Raw genomic sequence first — 13476 nt, 5'->3', positions numbered from 1 at the left:
GGATCAGGTTTCAAACAGGTGTTTCAAGCGCCTCCTCTGGGGTGCCTGATAGCACGATTGAGATTGTGCAGACACAGGTTATAGAAATTCGACAGCGGGCTTCACCTTACTCATCCCTTGTTGATCTGTGCACAGGAACCTCCAAGCACAGGCAAAAACCCTATCAACACCACACACCTATGGAACTTTCTCTGTCGAAGTGCCTCGCTAAAACCGCAGGCCTCAGCCGGCGCGTGCTGAGGCAGGCGGTGCCGTGCGGGCCGAGACACCCTGCAGGGCTGAAGGGAAAAGCGGGACCTGACCGCACCCCGCACCCCGGCCCTCAGGGCCTGACCGCACCCTGCGCCCCGGCCCACAGCCCCAACTTTGCTGCTCGGCCGCGTTCGGGCTGGGCCGGATGGGGCTGGGCCGGATGGCTCTGGGCCGGATGGCTCTGGGCGCGGATCCCGGCGCGGATCCCGGTGCCGATGGCGGTGCCGCTGCCGGTGCCGCCCCCGCCCGGCGCTGCCGGAGGGAGATGCTCGCTGTCACTTTCCCTCTTCCCCACGCACCGCCCCCTGCCCTCCCCCGCGCCCGCCGCCGGCGCTGCCCCGTCCCCGGCGCCGAGCGCTCCCCGCCGGCAGCAGGCAGGGCAGGGCGGAGCGCAGCGGAGCAGAACAGAGCAGAGCAGAGCGGAGCCGGGCTGGGTAGGGCAGGGCCGCCCGCCCGCTCCTCGGCATGGCCGGGCGCTGAGCGGCGTCCGCCGCCCCGGCTCGGCTCGGCTCGGCTCGGCTCGGCTCGGCTCAGCACGGCTCTGTCCCGCCGAGAGGCTCGGCGCCCAGCCACCCGCTCTCCTCGCCAATGGTCCAGAGCGACATGTCCAAATCGCCTCCCAGCCCGGCGCAGGAGGTGCAGATGGAGCTGCTGGACAATCCCCTGCCCGCGGCGGCGGCGGCAGCGCAGGTACCGCGGGCTCGGCCGGGGCGGCGGCGGTGGGGCGGGGGCGCGGGGCAGCGCGGCGGGGCCCCGGAGCTGCCCGTCCTTCAACTTTGGCCACCGCCGGCAGAAAAGTTTGACAGCTCCCCGAAGACGCCCGAAACCCCCCCTGTCTTCGCCCCCACACTCAAATGCCGTTTAATTAACAGACATGGGATGCTCTGTGCCGCAGAAGCATCGTAAGTCAAAAGAACCTTGCGATTATTTGTAGGATGAATATGTACGAATGCGTTGCTATTAAGCTGATGTGCCGCACATGTATTACTCGCAGGGTACGGCTATTTTCCCCTGCTCCAGTAACCTGTTGTATCGTACCTGATGCTTCCCACGCACGGCTGAAGCCTCCCTCGGCTGTTCAGGGGCTGGTGACAGTCTGTAGGTGAGGGAAGGCGATTCACGCCAGTTGTTCAGCAGGAATTTGGGGGAGGCTGAAGGTGTTGAACATGCTGCAGATTTAAGCTGCTCGATTTTCATGCAGAAGGTGGTTGTACAGTCGTCTCAGAAATTTAAAGAACTCAGTTCATGTGCAGTGTTCGGGTGGATGGGTGATGAGAAGGAGGCAGGGTAAGGCATGCTTAGAAAAGACTTCGTATTTTGAAAGGTTGTTTCTGTTTGATGTATGAATGTTGCTTAGTATCTTGAAGTTTGCAATAGTTGGCTGGTTTTGAGTGCTGGTTTTGAACCCAGTAAAAGAGTGGTAAAATCTGATTTTGTGCATTTCAGATTACAAACATGCATGTTCTTGTTAGGACAGAGGTTCTTTCCTTTTGGGGTGCAGTTTTTACTGTTGCTGCCAAAGCTGTCTCTGATGCTTTCTTTGAGAAGGTGGACCAGCTCCATCCCAGAAGTGATTTCTCTTGATTGACAGAGAAAAATGCTGTCAGTCTGTCAGCAGTCTTGGTGATTGATCTTCACTAACTCAGGCCCGGTGACAGCAGAGCAAAATCCAGGCACTGAAGCACAGACTAGGTTAAACTAAAAAAGAGAAAGTGTCTCTTTGGATGTCAGTAGCCTCCAAGCACAGAACAGACATTTCAGTAGGGCCATATGCTTTGCCAGCTTCTCCAGAAACAGTGGCAGTGGAGCTAATTTCTGACCTACACATCCCTCCCTTTTTACATCTTTTCAGCCCTAAGCACAGATTCAGCAACTGTCAAATCATATGGTACCTCTCTTCTGGGGACAGATGTCAAATACTGATCATAAAAATGATTTCTCAACCTTCCTTTTTACTAGCGTTAAAGAGCCTCTGTTTAGAGAGGAAGAATAGTTTGCTAACACCCACATTATTTATGTTTTAGATAATGCATTTATGTTCTGTTTTATAAAACAAGTTTCTGAACATTCACAGCCAAAAAGATTCACTTTTTAAGACAGTGATAATGCACCTTTTTGGTTCAGGGATGTTTTTCAGTTTTTGGAATCAAAGTCATTAGGCAGAACAAGAATAATCTTCTCTATAAACTTGTTTTAGTCATATGTAAACCTTTGGTAGAGGGAAATAAGGTTATGGAAACAAAAGAGCTCTTTGTCTGAATAATATTTCAGGTTAATTCCTTAGCAAGTACTGCATTTAGAGACAATTATTTTGATTTGAATTTTGTTCCATAAACATTTAAAAACCCCCAATATTGTAAAATCTTGCTGCTTTAGAATACACTCACAGTGAGAAGGACAGGCTTAATGAGGACATGGGAATCATCAAGAAGATTGCCTGCAGGTTATAGGCAATAACAGATAATTTCAGTTATTTGTACCACTGTCTTTTTCTCTAAAGTAGTTGAATATCAATACTGGAAACATTTCTGCCAAATAATCTGTCAGGGGAAAAATCCCAAACCAACAAGTGAGCTTATGGTGTGATGTCACTCCTAAAAGTGTTCACTCTGAAGTGCTTCTTCTGGGAATTATGATTTAAGAAAATAATCCTGAAGAGCCTTCCTAGAGTTGTACCAAGTCACAACCAATCTCTTATCCAAGAATTTTACTTTTGCAAAGCTGAGATTTCTTTTAACCTATTTTAACATCATGGTCAATATTTTGGATAGTGCCTGTCCATGCATTTTGGCCAAACTTATCACCATGGGGCAGAGGAGTGAAATGTAGTTAATGCTGTAGAAATAGTTCACTTAAAAGGCAGTTAAATATGTGAAATATTCCTAGATAACATCTGTGTAATATCTATTTCTTATTTTCATAATGCATTTTCCTAATAAGATCTGCAAACAAAAAAAAATCTCTGTGTTTTGATCATGACAGTTATACTGTATTTTTCCAGGGAAATTCTTTGCAACTGGGACAAGATATTGGTGGTTTATTCTGTATTGCCTAAAATTCTATGGCTTTTAGGTCCATATGACTGTAAAAATACAGTTCTAGATATAGTTCAATGTGATCTTAGTCTCAGATGGATCTTGGTCTTCAATGGAGTTGCAGTAGAGTTTCAGATGTCCAGTTTTATCCAGACAAGTTTGCATGCTGACAGATACATTGTGCACTTGCTCTCAGTGTCCAGGTACATGTCAGTGCAAAGTAGTGGTTTTAGGTGTGGCCCTTTTGTAATGAAATCAGCATGAGGTTTTCTGAAAGAAAAGAAGCAAACTGTTCAAATGTATCCGTGTTTGGTGATCAATTTTTTGGTGTATTTTTTTTAAATCAAACCCAGTCTTCTCTTTACTTCTTTATTTAAAGAACCTCCCTTTTTTTTAGGAATCTGAATTAGTAGAATATTCATTTTAATAATTTTAATTAACCCAGGTGCTCTTATGATTTTTTTTATAATATAACATAGCACATTAATGCCTTTCATGGTAACTCTTAGCCTCCCTTCTATTTTCCACTTGCTCCCATGTAATTTTCTTATTATCCTTCTTCAAGGTCTTTCAGTCCTCAAAAATCATTAGATTCAATTTCTGTTGCTGTTTTCTCATCACAAAGCTTCCTGTGCTATGCATTAGGGACAGTCATAGCAAATCAGATGAGTAAATTACACAAAGACATTTCAAAGAAAACATAATGAAACCTTCTATCAAGCAACTACAGACTACCTTGTGGAGGGATGAATCTTACACTGGATGAATTCTTCCCTATTCCTCATTATTATTTTCCTCCTGTTCTTTTTTTGCCTGCTTATGCATCATCTGTCAGTGCACGTCCTAACAACCTGACACATTTTATGTGAAAACAATTCTCTTCTCGATTGTTTTTTCAGCTCTTTCACCTGCATTTAGATTTCCTCCAGTACATGGTACTGCTAAATGGTTCTGCCTTCCAAGTCTAAAGGTTTCATCATCCCTGGAGTGCTTGGCTTGTTTTTCAGGTGGCATTGCAAAAGGTAAACTGAATGCATGAGTCCAGGGGACAGGCTTGTTCAGTTTTCCTTCTGTATCAACTGTGATTGGTGTTAAGGTGAATTTTATAGTGATGTGCATGTGGTGACGCCAGAAAATCAGCTTAGTTACAGGCCCTTACACTGCCTGCTGTCCTTCCTGAATCTCCAGCTACCTTCTCAGTTGTGTAGCACTGTCCCTTCACTGCCTGTCTTGTGGTAATGAGGAATGGAACAATATCCAGAGATTTATTCTCAGCAGATTAATCACACTGCCCTCTGCTGCTTTCAGCTGAGTTGATTTATCCCAGTTCATACTGTGTTTACCTGTTCTTCAAACAAACATTTTGCAGCCCTGTATTTCCCAGTACTGACTTGCAAGAATACTCTGTAAGCCATAAACAAACAAAATTGATATCCCTTTGCTTGCCTAAATAATAACAATACCCATGGATTATAGAGGCATGGAAGGTTTTACTGTCTTCTGGCAGCATCCCTGGAAGCCAGATCCAATGTGGCAACAATTCAGTAGAGGATATACAAATGAAGGAAGAAGAGATAAAATCCAATTCCATTCCTTGGACTTCCTCATGGCCCTCAACAAGAGGTAGTGTTTTCTGTCCCAAAGTGGCAATCTCCTTTCAGTGTTGTATTCCTTACTGACAAAAATAAATTTTCATAGTCCTTCACTGCAGAAAGCCCTTCAGGTTTCAGCTGTTACTTTTCTGATAATTCTCTCCTCTTTGGGGTTTTTTTGTTTTATCCTGTACTCAAGCAATAAAAGGTGATTTTGCCTGCTCATCTCTTCCAGAGATATTTTCCATTTGGGTATTGCACAATATCAGCATAAATGGGATGTAATAGTTGTTCTTTACATTATCCTAGAGTGTAAATTCACTCTGAAACAGTTCAGCAGTTTCAGTTCTAACTTACTTCTCTTCTAGAGGCAATCTCTGGTTTTGTCTTGTTTTGCCTCTACGGATGGAAAGTTCCTGTGCTATTACAAGGCTCCTGGCTTCTCTGGAGTCTCAGTTACTTTTCTTCTGCTATTTTTACTCAGGTCTTTACTGTGCTGCCATAGAAGAGTTTAAAAATCAAGGAACCAAAATTACCTTCCCCACCCTCCAAGGGGTTGCCTTGGTCTCTGTACTCAGGGTAGCAAACCCTTAGCAGAGGGAACCCGTGTCATAGTTGGCTGTTGGTCCCTGCAGGCGTCCTTCTGTCACAGAGTCAGATCTCTTTCTGTTTGCTTCTGCAAGCGAAGTGCAGAAACCCGTGGAGAGCAGGTGGGGAGGCACAGGCACGTGGCCTCCAGCTGTAGTTGCCAGTTTTAAAAGGCTGCAGGAGGCCCAGTGGGGTTTGGGCATCAGCACCTTGTGCTGCTGTGTGCTCCTGTTTTGCTGAGGTGGGAGGTGACATCTTCATTGCTGGCATTACGAGTGGATGTGCAGCAGGTTTGCACTGAGGTGGGTTTCCAAGCCACTGGGGGCCAGGAGAGCCAGCCAAGTTCCCAGCTTCTTGTCTGGCAGGTGGAAACTGCCAGATGACCTGGTCTGAGGCCAGGGAGAGAGCCCTGGGAGATGGCTCACAAGTGTAGGAACTGGCAAGAATAGGGCTGTTTCTAGATGCAGTGTTGGCAAGGCTTTATCACAGGCCAGCAGAAAAGAGAATCTAAGATTTAACCATTGCAGATTGCTCAGCAGAAATTAGTTTTCTTTTAATGCTGAAAAAGAAGCATCTGTCAAATATTTATTTATATATTATATTTGCAAATTTTGAGAAGTGAATAATTTGTGGAGGTTTGGGTGTTTTGTTTGTTTGTTTGGAAGGATTTTTGTTTTGGTGTAGATGTAGGATTTTATAAAATGCCTGTGAAATGGACTTTGCAGACTATCCCTGCAGCATGCATGAACTTGATGACTGTATTGGAGATCCTCAATTTGATAGGATTCCTGAGGGCAAGTCCTGTCTTTGCTGAGTTTTGTCCCTTTGCAAAAGTTGTTTGTTTGGAGAAATCCAGGTTCTTTGAGACCTAAGAATCCCCTAAGAATTCTTTGAGACCTAAGCTGGGGATTCTTTTGTGCTGTGGGGACCTGAGTGTGTGCTGCTCAGGCTGAATGTATGTCACATATTGCTGTACCCTACCTTGCCCTCGTTCCTGTCATGGAAGGGAGCTGTGGGAACACATCACCAAGGTCTGTGTACATCTTCCAGCCCTTGGCTGTGTGGTCAGGAAGCTGACCTCCACTCCTTTATGAGATTAGTATGATTTGTGGTGACAAAATCAGAAATATTAATGTCTTTTTCTGTTGAGTGAGAGTGTGGGGGTTGCAGCTATGCAGCTGATCCTGGAAGGTTTAATTTCTGAGTGGTGGTGAGCCTGGCTAGGGGTCAGGAAGGGCCCAGGGGGTCTGACCTACAGGAGCATTTGTTTCCTTGTTGTAAGGAATTGCTTAAAGAGGCAGTGGCTGTTCTTTTAAGGAAAGGATGGAGCTGGATTCGTGTATTCTGCGCTGTCCTGATGTGCTGTGTATGGGACATCTGCATCTTTAAATATTTTTTAAGCTTTTGCATGGGAAGGAAAAATACTTGGTGCATATTTTCATTTCTGACCTTCCAGAAATTCCCTAATCCTTTAGGGGGTCACTTTTTAACCTTTTTAGGTGTTCTTTTGATTTTTGTAGTTGGTCCCTTGTTCATCTGAGATGATGTAAGATTCAGTGTAGCTCTGAAATTTTGTTTTCTGGTTTTGTTTTCTCCAGTTTATTTCTTCCATCTTTGTTTAAGCACCTGACTTGGTGTCAGTGACTCTACTGCCTAAATCATCTGTACTCTTCCTTCGTGAGACCAGTTTTTAAGGGTTTACCTCTGCCAGCTGCCATCAGTCTCAATGGCTGGTGCTGTTTCACCTATGATAAATAGTTCGGGTTCAGACTGATCCTTTGTATAGTCCTCACCACTGCTTTGCTATGAAATGCCATTAGAGTGGTTACTGGTGAAGGGCATTTTAAGGCTCCCACTGGAGACCAGTTCCCTGGTTGTAGATAGTTGGTAATTTTAAATGTTTTACATTTCCTCTTGCAGATGAGAGTATTTTGCCTACAGGCATAAACGATGCCTTCTGCTTGTCATGTGTGCTACAGGATGAAATGTTATGTATTTTATGTGTTGAGACAGAACCTCATTAAAATTAAAGGTTTTCACTGAGCAGCACTGATCTCATCTGCTTACAATAACAAGTAATTGTACATAAAACTGTTAATAACAGGAAACTGCAGTGTATGTCTTTAATACTTCATATGATTCCCATATTTCACTTGATGACACGGGTTGAATAATGGTTGCACAATCAGAGTTGGAAAGCAGAGTCTTTCTTTGCTTTGTTAAGTCTTGATTGATGAAATGGTTTTTACAAAACTGCTTTGGTTTGATTTTAGGTTTTTGGTAAGGTTTCACGTTGTTTTTCGGATATTTTATGAAGCTTTAGAACATAAATGTGTGTGTTTTATTTCTCCTCTTTGAAAACTCAGCCAATTTTAAAGGAATTTCACACCTCTGACTAATAAATTAAGCTACACTTTTGAACTTGTAAACACATGTATACATAACTTTATGTTTGAGTAAGACGCTCTGCTAAAACCCAGTCAGAATGTTACTGCCAGCAAACATTTTATGGACAGGCTTGTTCACAGGGCTGGGAGTCGGTTGTGAGCGGCTCAGCTGGGACAGAGGATGCGGTGCCAGCCCTGCCCTGCTGGCTTTGAGGCTGCCCCCCCGGGGCCCTGCATGCTGGGCTGCTGAGGTGTTTGGGCTCAGCAGTTGTTCTGTAGGTACAGCTGCCACTCGGGTTAGCAATGACTGCCCTGTGTTGCTGCTTTTGCTGGCCAATGTCCTCGTGTCGTGATTCAGCCCTTTATTTTTAGCTGCCTAATTGCAGCCAAATGCTGCACAGAACACAGATAAGGGAATGTATTTTAACATGAAAATCACAGTAATGTATTGGGCAAAAATAGTCTCTTTTTTTTCTTTTTTTCCCTGAGAATTGAAAGTAACTGAGATCATTACGTATTTTATTTATTCATTTATTTATTTACTAAGGCCTCATTCTCACATTAACATCTTTTGGAAAAAAAATACACACGAGGAAGCAGAACATAATGATCATGACAGGATGAGTATTCAAGCTTCTCCCCATGGCAGAGACAATTAATAATTTTTAATAATATATAAGATTGTTTTGATTGTGGAAGGCTAACCTCATCTTCAGAAGAAACTTTCAGGCATTTCTTACTGTGGAAATAAGCTTGAATGGTGTGGAAAACAAATGTAGTCCCCAGTTAGCATCCTTGAAAATAATGAAAAGAGTCATCAAATCCCAGTTTTCCCACTTACAAAAGTTGTCCCCATTCCTCAGAGTGAAACCTTCTCTGGGCAGAGAAGAAGGTGTAAAACTGACTACAATCTGCAGCCACAGCCTGCCATCATGCCAACAGGTTTTTTGTGTTTAAAGTTAGTATGTAGCTCATGCTCCTGAAGAGTTTTCACGTATACAACAGTAGAACAAAAATATGCATGTTGCTGTGCACAAAAAAAACTCCTCAAACTGAAAAATCAAGGTGAGTTTTAGCCTGAGCTACATTTGCTGTGATGTTGCCAGAAATAAATGCTTTTAGTCATTGCTACACAGATATAAGGCAGGCTTCTCTATCTGTGCTTGTAACATATTCTTTTTCTGCTCTTACTTGGTTTGTCTTTATCACTCTAGAATCAGTCCCTCTTTTGCCTCTCATAATTTTTTGTGTTAGCAAACTGAGCACTATGATACTTTAAATAAAATGAATATTGTAGAAACTGGAAACAAATTCAAAATGTGTGACTATGAGAAAGAATATTTGTACGTGTTTTTAATTATCTCCTTGGGAATTACACAATATTGTACTGTACACTGTAAATGAAATTGCCTAGATAGTGTGTTCTTCACATAGGTGCTTTATATTCTTGAGCTCCTTTGTGAATGTTAGAAATTGTTTATGTTTTTGTAAGTGTAATTCTGTATTCTTCCACAAAAATTGTAGGAAAGGAATTCAGAATATTTGTGTGTAATTAACTCAATGGGAACCATTCAGAACAGGTAAATTTTATTTAAAGATGTTGTTATATTTGAAGAATACTGCTGTCAGAGATACTTTTTATGTATTTTAGGTACTTTGATATTATATTAGGTGGAATATTATATTAATTGTGTTATACTAGGTGGAAAAAAAATGGTTCTGGTAGAGCTATTATAACTGGAAAACATTTTTAATAATTTGCTTGTAACAGTGGTTCCAATCTACTAATTACTCTTTTTGATCTAGAAAGACCTTTTCATTACCAGTAAGTTCTTCAGTTATAAAAGATTCCTTTTAGAAATGCAACCATGTAAAACTATTCCTGATTGGAATTTAATTTTGTATTTTGAGACCTGCTGGGTTACAGTTACAGACTCATCAGAAAGTCGTATTTTCACCCCCATAATCTTCAACGTGCTGTTTTTTCTATAGTTCTACCCTAACCAGCATGCATAGAATCAATTTGGGTACCTTTCAGGAATTTCTTACATGGCTGTTTTCAGTTTTGAAAAAATCATACGAGCTTGGCAAAATGTCTTTCCCATGAATCTGGTTTTTGGGGGATGCAACGTTGCTTTTGTTGTAGGTCACTATTAGGTTAGTGAGATAACAGATACTGTTTTTGCTGAGAGTGAGTGTCTGGCTGGCAGAACTGCTGTTCCTTGAGTCATCCTTCCTAAAAGATTGATGCATTCGATTTCATCCAGTGCTCCAAACTCACCCAGAATCAACACAGTTACAGTTTGGGATTGTTCTCTTGCATCTGGTGGAGGCAAGTTACCTGGATTTGTCAAATGATGTGAAGTTAGTAGTGGCTGTCTGTAGCCCTCCTCAGATAGTCTTAAACTGCAAAATATTTAGTCACACTTACCACATGTGTTACTGCTAAGAGCAGCACTCACATTTTGAAAATACGATATTAAAAATCTGCCAGTATGAGATTTGAAGTGTTTCAGCCTGCACTGGAGCCCTCCCTTCCCCACCATGAGAACCAGTAAGCTCAGGCCCACATCTCTGAAGGTTGCACAGCCCAGAGGTGGTGTCATGGCAGAGTTTACAGTCTACACAGTTTGCATTCACTTAAACAGAAATAAGTGGTTGCAAATAACATAGTTTTGAACTATTTCTTTTTTTTTTCCCATGTAATTTAATGAAAAAATATTTATTGATGACCCATGTTTAATGCACAAAACAAATTACTTTTTGTGGCCACATGGATGCATTTGCTTTGTTTCTATGCCATGTTTTTCTGTATTTCTAAACAATAGTTTTAAAGTTTTGTTTTAGCCAGCCATAGCTTTCTCCTCATGTCTCTTTAAATTCCTGGTAGATAAAAGTAGATAAAAGATGCCTTGCTTTTTACTAGCATATTACCCCTTTCCCAGTTACACATATAGTCCTTTTTTATTGTTATACTGCTTTTACTTTCTTGAATTTATTGTAAAAAATTATTATTGTAAAATCTCTCTGAGTTGTAAGATGTATCAACAAGTTGTTTGTCACTTCTTGCTGTTTAATGTTCCCTCAGCTGACTTGGCTCATAGCTGTGATGTACTGGGGGCTGCTCCAGTACCTCCTTTCCTGCCTTGTTTATTTAAACTTGCTGCACAACAAACTGTACTTTTTAATCACTGTGACTTAGGTAAATAGTGCTACATCTATGTGAGTCTATAAATATGTTTCTGAACCCAAATGTGAAAAAAGCCCAGCAACAGCAAAACGTTTAGGGCTCAATTGACCAAGCCTGGTGAGCAGTTGCACATAAATCCCATCAGTTACTTACTGAAGATGTGCTTATTGATTGACACAAAGCTGATAATCTGAATCCCTGCTAGCTTGGGAGACACTGGAAGCTTTCTGTGCAACACAAACTAATGCTATAATGCTGTTTCTCTAATCTGTGGGTTTTTGTTTATTTTTTTTAACAGTCCTATGGTAAAGGGGCAAGAAGAAAGAACCGATTTAAAGGCTCCGATGGGAGTACATCTTCTGACACTACCTCCAACAGCTTTGTACGCCAGGTATGGGCTTTCACCTTCTGCAAGAGTGGATGGCTTACTGGTGTAAATGTTCAAAATATAATTTTTAATTTATTTTTTGCAAGTTGTCAACTTTGTGATGCTGTAGTCTGAGAAATAGCAGAAGTCTCTTCTGGCACAATGAAAAATATTTGGTTGCTATTGTTTTGATCTTGGCATAAAAATACTTTTTCATTCCTCATTCCTTTCCATGTATAGTAGTTACCCTTATTTTTGTTACTCTAATGCTATCAGGTGATTAAAGCTGGAGGAGGAGGCAGAGTCTGATGGAAGTGCCTAAAGTGGCAACATTTGGAATAAAGAATCAAAACCCTACCAATCTTCAGGGTTTTCCTGCTCAAAATAGTGCTGCATGAGGCAGTGTTAACCTAGATGCTTTCCTCCCACATCCCAGTGTTATTTTAAGGCATGGATTGGAGGGGAAATCCTCGGCAGCCGTTGTCCCCATTGCACTGATGCTGGAAGGAGCCTGTAGAAGATGGGGCAGTGGTGTGGGCTTCCCTGCCCTGGTGTCTGTGTGTCTGCTTCAGAGGGAGAGATCCTGGTGGAACCCATGGGGATCCCAGACCAGTGTGGGTGCTTGCAGGACAGCTCCAGCTCATTCTGGCCAACAGAGGGTGGCTGGAAGTGTATCCAGAGCCCAGAGTGGCTCTGGTGCTACTGACACTGTGCTTCTGAGGAGGGAGGGTGTGTGTCAATGGACATGTGGTTGACAGCTTGGAGAGCAGAAATGGTACCCAGAGCACCAGAGTGGCTGAGCCTGTGCAGGCTGAAAACACAGTTCTTCATGCCCAGCTGATTCGAACCATGGCATCTTCACTGCACACTTTGCCATCTCTTTCAGAGAGGTTCTGAAATTTGGCAACTTTCATAGCAAAGTTTTGGGGGCTTTTTTACCATAAGCAGGCATCACACCTCCTTCTCTACTGACTTGTTCTGCATGTCCCTTCATCCCAAATTATTTAATGACTCCATTGATGTTGCATTGATTGTATCAGAACACATCTCCTGTTTACAAAATTCTTTGACTTTGTCCTGCTGTGATTGTGTTGGTAGGGTTTGTGGTAGGCTGAGGATTTGATAAAGTCAGGCCCTTATTACATTTCACTGTCTGTTGGACCTAGACATGAAATCTGAATTGATCATGGGGTTTTTCAGTGGCAGTATACTATATATCAAGGTGGAAACCCTGAATTAAGTAAATTACTTGTTTAGGACATTTTGTCCTGTCTTAAAATACTGTGAGTCTAAGTAGTGTTGGAGAGTAGCAACAGGATCTCCCAGTTCCAAGGAATCTTTGTAAGGAATTCTGTGTTGCTGTTTTCATTAGCTCCTTGTGGATGTTCGATTCAGCCTGGAACATTTTTAGCAGAGTATGAGTGTTTATTTTACACCAGCTGCACATGCTTCTTTGCCTTTCTTGTTTACCTAAATGAAATCTGAAGTTGGTCTCAAGTATCTCCTCTTGCTCCTTTGGTCATGGTAAAGAGGATGCAGGGCAAAAAGGATCCAAAGAGAGAGGATCCACAAGGAGGGGGATCAGCAAACCAAGCAGTGATGGTGAGGTGGGCTCCTGGTTGTCTCTACTGAGTGTGAGGTTTATCAGATCTCCAGAGCTGCCATAGGAAGCAGGTTTGGTGAGCTGTACACTGAATGTGTCTGTATCTTTCTGAGGCCCTTAAAGGGAGTGTGACATTAAGTGCAGATTGTTATAGAAGAGATTTTATTTTATGAAATAAAATTTAGTAATTACTTGAGTGATGTAATACAAATGATTGAAAGGTGAATAGGCTTCTGTGAAAAATCAGAGATTTAATAGATTGCTGAAGCAAACTCGGCTTTGAAATGGTATTGTCACTGAAGATAATGAAGGGATGTTAATGGATAAATAATTAATAAATAATAAATTAATAAATAATTAATGAATAAATGTTACATGAAATTGTCCAGAGTAAAGTTTAAAAAAATTCCCACAAAACATTCCATTCCATAATGTACAGGCAGAGGCATTCAAGTTGCAGCA

At 42.2% G+C, this 13476-nt stretch overlaps 1 protein-coding gene across 4 annotated transcripts in view; it reads left to right on the top strand.

The window, feature by feature from the left end:
- Positions 1-801: 801 nt before the first annotated feature.
- Positions 802-13476, top strand: part of CACNB2 (calcium voltage-gated channel auxiliary subunit beta 2) — a 247833-nt gene continuing 235158 nt past the window's right edge. For 2 of the 4 annotated variants that reach the window (XM_058029174.1, XM_058029148.1), the window contains exons 1-2: positions 803-942; positions 11343-11435. In XM_058029174.1, the coding sequence (XP_057885157.1) occupies positions 841-942; positions 11343-11435 (195 nt within the window). In that variant the 5' untranslated portion in view covers positions 803-840. Of the gene's footprint in view, positions 943-11342; positions 11436-13476 lie in introns of all 4 variants that reach the window. The other 2 variants (XM_058029166.1, XM_058029156.1) reach the window with 2 other exon arrangements.

Source organism: Melospiza georgiana, chromosome 1, assembly GCF_028018845.1.
Source record: "Melospiza georgiana isolate bMelGeo1 chromosome 1, bMelGeo1.pri, whole genome shotgun sequence".
In the NCBI taxonomy this organism is placed as follows: domain Eukaryota; kingdom Metazoa; phylum Chordata; class Aves; order Passeriformes; family Passerellidae; genus Melospiza; species Melospiza georgiana.
The sequence above is the reverse complement of the archived record's forward strand: the minus strand, read 5'-3'. Positions and strand labels throughout refer to the sequence as shown.